General features: G+C 32.8%; 1 protein-coding gene across 2 annotated transcripts in view; it reads right to left on the reverse strand.

The window, feature by feature from the left end:
- Positions 1-1,898: 1,898 nt before the first annotated feature.
- LOC124181637 (elongation of very long chain fatty acids protein AAEL008004-like) overlaps positions 1,899-12,595 on the reverse strand; it is a 28,731-nt gene continuing 18,034 nt past the window's right edge. For both annotated transcript variants that reach the window (XM_046568374.1, XM_046568373.1), the window contains exons 3-6: positions 11,971-12,161; positions 9,457-9,594; positions 6,121-6,363; positions 1,899-4,686 (exon numbers count right to left, since the gene is read on the reverse strand). In XM_046568374.1, the coding sequence (XP_046424330.1) occupies positions 4,348-4,686; positions 6,121-6,363; positions 9,457-9,594; positions 11,971-12,161 (911 nt within the window). In that variant the 3' untranslated portion in view covers positions 1,899-4,347. The remainder of the gene's footprint in view (positions 4,687-6,120; positions 6,364-9,456; positions 9,595-11,970; positions 12,162-12,595) is intronic.

Here is a 12,595-nt window from a genome sequence, read left to right on the forward strand (position 1 = left end):
AGAAATAACGGTATGACAGTATTTCTATGCATATGTATATGTGTGACCAGAGTCGAGGACTGAACTAAACTTGTAATCGTCATCCTCAAAATGCTTTCAACCTTATTATCTATAATGTTTATAATATAACAAGGAAGAGACACCGCATGGCTGACTGATGAGATCTTCTGGCGCGTTGGATAGATTCCGTCTTCGCTAACAATAAGACTGCAGTATCCAAAGTTAGAGCAATATTTTTATTTTTCGGGGAAGCTTTTTTCTTTCCGTACGTTGTTTTTACCCCTCTTTGTGAATTCAAGACGATTATTGGTCCCTCGCGACCATGGACTTGTGATATCTTTCAAACGAAAATCATTATACGAGAACGATTACAATTAGGTGTAATATCACTTTGAATGGTGGTGGCGGTTTGATTATTGAAAAAATTCAAACTCTCCGAATTCCGGGCGCTTCGAAAGTTGAACAAATTGCTTTCAAGACGCTGCTCATTCAAAATATCTAATAAAATGGCCTAATACAGGAGTGTAACGAGTTACAGTCACGAACAAGCGACGATTAAACATTGTCTCAAACTTTGCCTCTTGCGACGAATCCTTCAACTTCTACAAATACACACAGTCTAGTGGAGTAATAATATATAAAGTCTCCGGTAAAGCATCTCTAGACACCAGGTTCGATTCCTGGCTTCGTCGTTAATTTTTCGAGTCACCTAAAATTTTCGAATTTGCATTCTCTATTCAAACTATCGACGTGGACACACCGACTTACAATCAATGATATCAAATAATTTTCGCTACTTTGGGTAGATCGGAAATAGGAAAGATCGATAATGAGACAAAGCCGTTAGTTTTTACTCTTCAAGCCTGAATAAATTAGCCGATTTTACTTTGATGCACTTGGCGTCACACGTTGAATGAGAAGCGCTTTAAGATAATTCAAACTTTATTTGCACCCAGTTTTTTTATGATCTACTTGAAAAACAATACCTAGTAATACGCATGGAAGCATGTGTACAATGTGTGAAATTCGATCAATTTCACAATTAAATGCATCGGTTTATGTGTAATATATTGTTTAAAAACGGATAACGGAGAGTTGCTTCCAAAATTAAGTATCGTCATTCTGTGAACAATTGAAAATATTTCTTAATTAAGCTTCTTGGTATAGAAAAATCCCCCTACGTTCATTTTTTAAAGTCAAGGCTTTTTAGCTTACTTTTCACCTCTTAGCTGAGCTTCGAAGCAAGTGAGTGTAGCACTGCTGCTACATTGGTACACAGACTTGCGGTATTTGAACTCTGTTTTGATGTACATTTTTTTTTTTCTTCATCTCGAAGCGCAACAATTGCATCGTTTCAACAGAGACAATACGATCCTTGTATGTTTACAAGTCTTAAACAAAACGAGAAATTTGTTTTACGGACAAAATTGCGTGAACATTTTTCGTTCGAATAATTAGGTAAATGATTGAAATTTCAGTACTTAAAGCAAAACGTCGAAGATTTCGTCGATTAGTTCTCATTGCCATCGACAAAATGACATTTCTTAGTTTGAGCAAAGTTTAGTATATCATAGGTATGCAACTATGCATGGATCATAATGCCGTTATTAATTTTGCATATCGGTAGCGTCGTAAGAACGGTGATTTTCGAGCCTGATTAGTAACCGCGAAGTTTGAAAGAAGATTACAGATTACCATGGCGAATAAATGATCGCTAATGATCGCTAGCCGTTCCGTAAGGCTTCGGATTATGAATAATTCAGTCGTGTTCGTGTTCATGCCCAAATTCGCTAGGTTTATACACGACAGATTGTTACGCGAGATGAAAAATGGTATTTTTAATAATCAAGTTTAAAATGCGTGCCGATTAAATTAAATTCGAAGAATACGTTTGTGTATTTGTTTTTGTATGTATTTCTTCTTTACATTCATTATTTATCATTTTCTTTAATTTTGTTTTTGTTTTTCCTCTCTTTGTTACTTCTTTCCATTTCGTTTTTTTTCCTTTCTTCTTCTTTCTTGTTTCAAATCTCTCTTAATCGCGGCGCGTGCATAGAGTAATATTGCACGCGCGTTTCATCGGCAAAAAATTTGAAGAAACGATATGTATAAACAAGTAATGAAAAAGAAACAAAAACAAAAACAAAGATCACTTCGTTTCGATAAAAACAACAATTTCATACATAATTATAGACTCCCTATCTAATAGAAAATTAATAACAAAAAAATCCTTATACTTAGTTAATTACTTATCCTTACATATCTAATGAACTTCGGTGTATCGATTACTTTTTTTTTTTTACAAGAGATTTTTGTTCTGTTTTTTCTTTTCTTCAATTTCAAATAATTGTTAGTTGCTCGTCCCCCTCCCCTTTTCTTTTTGTCTTTAATCATAAGGTATTGTTATAGGTACATTAATGTATAATAATATTAATAATAATAATAATAATATGAAAAGTCGAATTAAAACAGGCTCCAATTAACGTCACGAAGAACTAAAAATCAGAACACGAAACTTTCAAAATTTAGAAGCAGGATTCTTTCGAATATTATTGTGTCGTGTTTTTATTTTTTTCATTTTTCTATTTACCATTTTTTGTTTTATTGTTTCATATACGCGCTGCGTAAGGAATCGAACGATTGATCATTTATCCGGTTGCCAACAGATTTTTCAAAAAATAATGAGGAATTAGTATTTGAAATCTATTACTTCATCTATGCAATATACAAAATATAATGACACAGGGCAATAAAAACATGAAGCGATACACAACATAATACACATTCCACGAACACAAAAAGGAAAAGACAAACAATAATAACAAAAATAAGATAATTGAAGAAAAAATAATCTTTAAAAAAAAAAAAAAAAATAAGAGGAAACTCGTCTTTTTTCCTAAATACAACCAACCTTTAAATATTTCATTTAACCTATAAAACGTATCAATAATAATAATAATAATAATAATAATAATAATAATAATAATAATAATAATAATCTATATTTATACTAGTTTTCGTTCGTCCGCCCGTTAAGTAAATAACGTTATCTGACTTGCATTTTCAAAATGTTTTCTTCTTCTGTGCATCATCTTGACTGTTGGAGGAAGAGAGAAAAAAAAAAAAACACACACACAAAAATAATAATGACAACAAAGTCAACGCATATTAAAAATCTGTCATAGATCTTTCTGTCTTTCTGTGTAACATACTGTAGAATGATATCGAACGTGTATTAATATACTAATAATAACTCAATTGTATTCGACAGTAAATAATTATTGAATTCTAAACAATAATAGAGAGGGCCGGAATTAATTAAATCTGAAACTTGTAACAATAGTGCTAATCATTATTTACCGTGTAGTGTGTGTGTGTGTGTGTATATATATACATCATATATATACATCGCATATATACAGTAAGAGACAAAAAGAAAAATACGTGAAGCACGCACGTTGTTACGTATATTTGAATTTGAACACACGAACTTAGTTGTCGAATACTGTATATATAGCCAAACATATAACACGTATTGTGGGAGCAGAAGAAATATGAGGCCATAGATGTAGAGCGTCTAGGCGGAACACACGAATTATCATTATCAATATTATTTATACCGTTGTTTTTTTTTTCCCAACTCATATTTTCTTTCTGTTGTGTCTTTTTTTTTTTTTTTTTTTTTTGCTATTTCACTTATTAATCAATCGTTTATTTATATTATATATATTTTATTTAATTTGCGCGACTAACACACACTCTCCCAAGTATCCCCCCTCCCCCCCCCCCCTCTCCCCACCCATCGAAAAATATATAAAAACCAGCACAACGCGTTATATATTACAATTATTTATAATCTTTAATATAATCGATAGATTATTTATTACTGTGTGCCCAAATATTTTCTATTCAGCGAAATATAATAGCGCGTCATAAGTTCATTTTCGATGCGGCGATTGATGACAGTTATTAACTAATAGTTCGAGTCGCACACAGATGAAGTAGTGGTAGCGGCATAATAGTAGAAGTAGTAGTGGTAGTGGTAGTAGTAGTTGTGGTGGCGGTGGTGGTGGCGGTGGTGGTGATTGTGGTCGTAATTTGTTTAATATAATTTCATTATATTTTTTGTTGTTTAATTTTTTTCAATGAGAAATGCGTAGCAACTGGTTCGCCAGATATTCATGTAACTGCGATCAGTAATTACACAAGTTTTTGTTCTTTGTTTGGTTTTTTTCCCGTTCGTTTACTTATTTCTTCGATTATTGTTTATTTAATTATTTTTTTTTTTTTTTTTTTCTCACACGCGAGTGATTTTTTTACTTTTTTAATATTTATCGTCGATTGATTTTAGGCCACTTTTTTCTCCGTATTATTATTAGCTACGTATCCATTGTTCGTTCCATTGCTGTAACAACTGTTGTACTCCTTGTTGTAAATCGTTGCATACGACGATACACCATTTTGATGAGGTTTCGTATCGTCTTCTAAGACTGGCATGCAACCGCCTGAGTTTGCTTCTCGTTTTACATCAGACCTAACCCGTGTGTACTTCGTCTTGTAGAAGTCGGAGAACAAACCGAGGAACAACACTCCGTGGAGACCGATCCAGATCATGAAACTCCTCGGGTAATCGCACTCCGTAAACAGAAGTTGGAACTGGTGCGTCATTATCATCACAAATTGGACCTGCGAAATGAAACGAGAGAATTTAGTCAGGCATTGTACACTTTTCAGCGTTCACATGTCGTCACAAATTAGATATCGCAATCGGATCGGTTTAAATTTTAGTGAAAATAAGTGTGATGATCTCATTTTATCGATGATGGAAAAAAAAAAAAAAAGATAACAAGTTCGAATATTTAAACTTATAATAACTGTGCAACTGGGGTGAATCAAAAAAAAAAAAAAAAAAAAAAATGTACATATATACGCAACACGCAATCGTCTCTCTGTGTTTGTTCAATTCTTACGATATGAGCCATATTTACGATCCAAATGGTAATAAAACCTGAACGAAAGTACGTTTACGCCACGAATGATGATGATGATGATGATGATGATGACGATGTAGTGACATCGTAAAAAAGTATTGTATATTATTATGTAAATATCAATCAAAGAAGGTGACTCGTAAATTTATAATTATGAAATCTAAACAGGTGAAGAGAGGAAGATGATTGGGCAAATATGAGATCTTCTCATGTTTACTCATGTATTCACTATCTCATTCACAATTGCATGTTGGGTAGACGAATGAGTAAATAAAAGAAAAACGTAGGGCAAGAATTTTTAGAATTTAAAAAGCAGGAAATAAAATGACTTTCTGGGCCGCTCTTGACTTTTGTCTCTCTCTTTCTCTAATGTTTTCTGTCCATATACCAATATCGGTGTCGGTATTCTTATCGATCATGTCATCAATCTTTGGCTTGGATTATTTTAATGCAAGTATTTTATCCAGAAGAAGCGATCGTTGTAATCTTATTGTCAGTGAAGAGGAAATGAGGTGATTATTTCCGTGCATTTATATTAATCGCATTATCTTATCATTGTCGAACGAGATTCGTATTATATAGACGTTTTTTACTCGATCCAATCATTGAGACATAGATATGTGAATCATAATGTCAAACGTTGTTACGAGAATTTAAATTTTCTACAAGTTTTTATCTCGCACGTAAGAGAAGAAAAAGAAAAAAGAAAAAAAAAAAAAAGAGGAGGCACTCTGTGTTATAATTCAAAACTTGGTATATAAATAGGACGCTGAATGAGTATGAATAAATTAATAAACACAAGAAAAAAAAAAAAAAAAAAAAAAATAGAAATTCTTGTGAAATTCTGCAAGGCTTTTGCACCACAAGGTTTAGACCCTGAATCTGACCATTGACGTGGGATTTTTAATGAAACCGTGTAAAAGTATGCTGATCAGATTCAAGGCTCGCGAGAGATTTGGCCTCAACGAAACTGACTTGACCACAAATATGAAAGGGAAACATAAGGCGACGAAGAAAAAGATTAACGAAACTTCGAATCAATCGACGATTAATCTTTAGACTTCTTCCTGCGTTCTCATTCGTATTCGTGTTCGATTTTAATCAATGTACTCGATCGAACCGCACTCACCATCTGCATCGTTGTCAGATACTTTTTCCACCATATGTATTTCTGATACTGGGGACCCATCGCCGCCACCATGTAATAAAAGTACATAACGATGTGAACGAAGGTGTTTAGTAAGGCAAAGAACGTGCTGTGGCCACCCGGTGCAAACTTCATCCCCATCCAAACCGAGAATGGCATAACGCCATGGTGAATCACGTGGAGGGTGGACACGTGCTGATTCTTCTTTCTCAGGATGAAGAAGAGCTGCGCGTGAAAACAAAAAAAAAAAGAACAAACTTAATCACGCTGAGTTAATTAAATCGAAAAAATAATTAAGACAACTTTCGCAATTTAATTTCTCTTCAAAACCGATCGTTCGATTTCTCACGTATCGCGTGATGCGTGTGTGTGTGTGTTTTTTTTTTTTTTTTTTTCACCTCTCGATAAAATCCATCGAATTTTGAAAAATGATATTCATATGTATTATCAATGATAAAAAAACGAAGAAAAAATTTTCACTACTCTTTTGTAAAGTGGCGAGTGTTCGAGGATACGCGAAGGGTAAGAAAAATTGAGGCACGAAGAAAAAAAAAAAAAAAAAAAAACACGGCGATGCACCACGTTAATGAAATTCAAAAATTATCATTGAATGACGCTTTTCCAACCGGGAAATTCCTTGCGTTATATTCAATTCTTGTATATTTGTTCGTCATTTTACGGAAACGTTTGTTATACACGTTACGCGAGGTGTTTGTACTGAAAATTGTTGACTTTTAACATAATCGCAACTGGCTGCATGTATGAGATGTAGAAATATTGTATAATGAACAAGTCGGAAAACAAAGAACAACAACAACACAACGAATGGTTATATTCTATTACCCGCACCTGTTGCAGGAAATACAAGCAGATGATTTTCTCTTCGTTTCTTTTTGCCCCCCCCCCCCCCCCCCCCGCCTTTTTTGAATAAAGATTTTTTTTTCACATTCTCACGAATCGCAACCCGACGCGGACCAAAGGTGTGTAAAAATGTTCATTCATTATTTACTTTCAGCTTGTTATCATATACGCTGCATTTATTTTCAACATACTTGAGGTGTAAATTATTGTAATGTCCCTACACGTCACCGAGCGCAACGATGTTTCGGTTACATAATTAATTAACTAGCAAATAAACCGGTATAGCGCTTTATAATACGTAATATACGTTGTTATTATTATACAGTGTCAGACCGAAGCTTTTTTCTCTATTTTACTCTTTCTTCCATATTATCCGTATTTTAATAATTTTACACGTTATTATATATATATATATATTTGTTGAGTAAATCTTTTTCACATCTTTTTATATTTACTGCGATAATAATATTTATACGCGAATGGCAAGTATTACTATCCAGAAATCAATAATAAAAATTGAAGTCAAAAACGTCGATATATTAATGTAATATACATACGTATGTAAAAATCCACTTGACCAAACTTTCATATACATATATGTATATATAGTGAAATGCATTATTACACTCTATTCGAAAGTTAGAAGAAAAATACCATCCCCATCAAATCGTATCGCAAGTTATTAATACAGGTATAAATATAATTGCCCGAACGCCGTAATACCAAGGTGATCAAGTCGATTGTTTAGTATACATATGTATATTTATATTATTTGTATGTATGTGCTTATATATATATATATATAAATTATTTATCTTACGCGAGGTAAAAGAAAATTTATACGATTATTACGAGTGATTATAATCGTTGAATGTATTGGTATATGCGACCGAGTGATGATACGCACTAGGATTGACTCTCGGAATTTTTTTTATGTTTATTTAAATCGTTAAATAGGTGGATAAAGTTTTTTTTAGACGGAACTGATCGAAAGTCAAGTAATTTAAAACAGATTTTTTTTTTTTTTTATATAAACTCCGGCTCGAAATCCGGCAGCATTTAATAAAGAGATTTACAGCGTGCGTTAAGCGTTAATAATTTTTTATACTCGTACATTTTAAATAGAAGACCGATAAATTGAGATAAAAAAACATTGACATTTTTTTCAAAGTTCGTACTGCAAATATCGTCGCAAGAACAATCGATCAATAAATTTACAACAAGTTAATTCATTTATCAAAAAATTCGTAATTAGAAATAAATTATAACGAAGCGTCAGATTCGAAATTATTTTCTACCCATTCGCTATTCTGATTCGATCGTTAAAACTGTACGCGTAATTGAGTGTGTAAGTATTTTTCGTAGTATAATAAGCTTGCAGCATGTTTATCATCGCATACACGTATCGCAAGTTTTGTTTATTTTAGCAACTTGACACCGGCGTGAAGAATTTTGCTTTTCGTAAACACATATATGTATGTATAATATATATACATATAAGTATAAATACTATCAGAAAAAGCCATTTAACTTTCAGATTGTCTGTCGTATTATAGCTATAGGTAATAATTTACTAAAAAAATTTCGTACTCTGTGTATTTAACTTGCGAATTGTAAAATACACGTGCGTTTTATACATATGTATATATATATATATATATATATACATATATTTTATTTATATGTACGTATACTTTGTGATATTTTCGAAAACTGGTACGACAGAAAATTATCATAACTGCAAAGTATCTCCAGTGTAATGAAAAACTGCAGATGCGAAATCCGCAATGAAATTACAGATATTTGCTGTTTTCTTTTTTTTTTTTGTTATCCTCTTTTTTATTTCGAAACGGTATTGTTTATTTTATTTTATTTTATTTTGCTTTTTCTTCACGGTAAGTAAACGCGATCGGTATATTTGAACTATTCTCGCTACGCAGCTACGTGTCAAGGTTTCAGATTTTACCACCGCCTTCAAAACCCGTACAACATTATTTTAATAAATATATTCCGAGTGCGAAAGTTAACGAAATTTTTAGAACCTTCGGCCTGAGTACACGAGGATAAAGCAGCGTGTATTTCGTGCAGATTTCGTTTTGCAAATGTTATTATTCAAGGCGTTAATTTTAACAAGTCGTCGTACGTATTTGCGATTATATCATCTGCCGAACTGTTTATACGATTAGAAAAAGGAGTTTTAACAGAAAATAAAAGCATATTATGTAAAACGTATATTGCAATTAACAAGTTTTCTCTAGTATAACAATCAACGCATCGTTACACGTTACACGTTGTATGCGATACGATCTAAGAGATCGGTTGAAATCGACTTGGACGATGAAGAGACATGGAAGAAGGAAAGGAAAAAAAAGAAATGAAAAAAAATGAAATTAAAATAAATAAAAAATAGGAAATTCAACGTAGGATGAAACAAATTTTTTAAAATTCCTTATTTACCGTGTCAAAGAATTCTGTGAACTTGCTGAAATAATACCACCAGCAAGTGTTTGCCATCCTCAGGGCCAACGGATTGTTTGAGTAATCGACTGGCTGACACCTCAGGCTGTATCCTCTCGCCCAGCCGCTCATCAGGTACTGTAAAAAATGAAAAATAAACGGATTGAAAAAGGCGTTGGAATAAAAAAAAAAAAAAAAAAAAAAAAACCCCCGAGTCCTGCAATCGGGGCAAAATTCAACCGGCCTTATAACAAATTAAAAGACAAATTGTTTTATTCACCTTAGTCTCTTTCATTCTCATTCCAAGTAGTTTCTACAAATTTCACATTTATACGCAACTGTTTCAAATTGAAAATTAAGAATCGAAAAATTCCTTTTTTTTTTTTTTTCTTAATTATTTTATCTCGCAGATATTATGCGAAGAAATGAGAATTGAAATAATAAGATGTTGTTATGCTGCGTCGTAATACACGTAGAACGGGGTAAAAAAAGTAATAAAAACTTTTATCTGCGACCAAGCATGAATTTCTTATAAAATGTACGTAGATATAACACCTTTATATATATATATATATATATTATAATATGTATACATACGCATACATAGAATGAATTGTTTTATCCGCGAACAAAAAATTTCTCCTCATCATCGTTTTCGATTATTAGTTTGCGTAACTCGAATACCTTGCGGTGTATAAGTATACATATGTGTATACATATTAGAGCGGTCCAAAAATATCGAATATTTTTTTTTTTTTTTTATCAAAGTCACACTTTTCATGGTTTGTATTGGAGTGGTCTTATTAGACGCCTGTGAAAATTATAGCTATTAATGTTGACATTTAGTGGTTCCTGGAAGCCATTTTTCATTTTCCATACGATTGACAAGCGAATATAGTTTTAGTTTAATTCCTAGTTTTGCAGTTCGGTAAAGAGGCAATCTACGTAAATGTTCGATACATATTTTTGTAGCGAATTCAACGCTCTGCGTGAAGAAAAAAAAAAAAAAAAACGGTCAGTTATAATTTTTAGATAATTCGAATCTTTCAAAAGTTATTCAAGACTAAAGTTGAAATCGTGTAAAAATTCACGTTTTTTTTTTCGAGATTAATAGCGAAAATACTAGAGTTATCGGAAAATATTGTGGGTGTTCTTTTGTAAAGCATTTCAACCGCTATAAAATCGTGTCGTTTAATCAATTCTCAACTCGAGTAAATTCATTCTTTGCAAAAAAAAAGAAAGAAAAAGAAAAAAAAAGAAAGTACTTTTAAAGTGGCATTACATTATATTACATATTACTACGTGTAATAATTGCAAAATAAATTTGATAAATTTCACTTAATCCTAAAGTTGCAAAATAACAACTTTTTTTTTAAAGATGCATCGTTATAATAACGTTGCAAACTTCAGCCTGATAAAATTTCGCAATCGTGTAACCAAGCGTAATAAAACTTGTTGTACGTACGTGCCTCGACAATAAGGTAAAAAAAAAACCACTGCAGGGATTGAAAAATTAGCACCAATTAAACCTCTTAAACTCTTCTAGACTATACATTACACTTTACGCAAAACGCGGACGTAACTTTTCGACTTAACGCGCGTACTTTAATAAAGGATCATCTGCATGTTTGCGACGCGATGCTTGATATTCGCTCCTCACAATTTTCGTCAACTTTTTTACACACGCGTTAAATTGCAATGTGATAAAACTACACCGTGTCAAAAAAAATTTTTTTCCATCGCGACGAACGATTACAATTAATTTTTCATTTACACAAATTTCACTTTCTATTATAAATCTTCGTTCCGATTACAACGGAATTATTTCTGTTGAATATTGATTCTCAATCTAAACCAATGAATTATATATTCCGCTTGTTATTTACAATACACGTATTTCGTTTGAAATGCTTCGAAAATTTTTTTTGTTCCAAATAATGATCCATTCAATATAAATTATGACGCATACTTGCATTATAGACGTATTTATAAGGAGAGATAAGGAAAGAACGTTCTAGATCCCGTACATCATGTATACCGGGACAATTTGTTGAAACTTGAAAATGAACCGCGCATGCGCGAGTTTTATCGGCTCTTCGCGCAGGCTGGCCAATCCGAGTTTTCAGCTGTCGAACTCTTTCTGCCGGCGATGCGGTTGATACGAATTTTCGAGGTTAGAATCTCAAATAATCGAGGCAGCGACGCGGAAAGGTTTCGGAAGCGTTTGTTGTCGGGTCGGAAAGTTGATTCTTCGAAGAACGCTCGGAATTCAACGCTTACGCTCTTTGAAAATTCAAACGCAGACATTTTGCGAGGGTTGGCCCGCCTGCGTCGCGGACAAAACTATCGCTGCGGGAAGATTTGGCCGACCAATGAGATTTGATTATTTGGCGCATGCGCGGTTCATTTTCAAGTTTCAAGAGATTGTCCCGTTATGTGTATGTTACGTAATATATGTATAAAAGCTGCAGTAGTGACGGTTGTACATATGTCGTAAAAAAATAAAATACGCACCTCGTAGAATATCCATGTTGAAAATACTGTCTGTATGAAATTGTAGACGATAAGGACGTGCCTCAGATTGAAGGGCTTTCTGTTCTCCATTAGCCTTGGTCCTATTACTTTACTAAAGTACGCGTAACTCAGGCATATAAGTACGGTCGGAAATGGGCTGCTCATCATCGCCCAATCGTTCACCCTTGGATCTGTAATAAAATTATTACCCATCATTCCCAATTTTGATGCTTCTTTTTTTTTTCAACCTTTTACTCTCTATATATTACAACGAATATGAAGAAGAGATAAATTGAATTAGTTATATTACTGACTTAAAAAAAAATATATATATTTTCCTGCAATGAAAATTAATGCGTTGGAAATTATCGAAACGATTAAAATTTTTTAGAAATTTATCATTTCTAAACAATTGTGTGTATATAAATAAGAATCAAATTAAAATATATAAATTACAATTGAACGAAATCTTATCTTTTTTTTTTTTACGTGTATCACCTAATTACAGACTTAATTCGCGGACAATGTGATATAATTATGATCGATGTATGAACAACGTGTTTAATTGACGTATGGAGATGTTTCTCCGCAAGATATTTGAGAACTCAAGAGATTTGAAATCAAG

This window comes from Neodiprion fabricii, chromosome 4, assembly GCF_021155785.1.
Source record: "Neodiprion fabricii isolate iyNeoFabr1 chromosome 4, iyNeoFabr1.1, whole genome shotgun sequence".
NCBI classification, from domain to species: domain Eukaryota; kingdom Metazoa; phylum Arthropoda; class Insecta; order Hymenoptera; family Diprionidae; genus Neodiprion; species Neodiprion fabricii.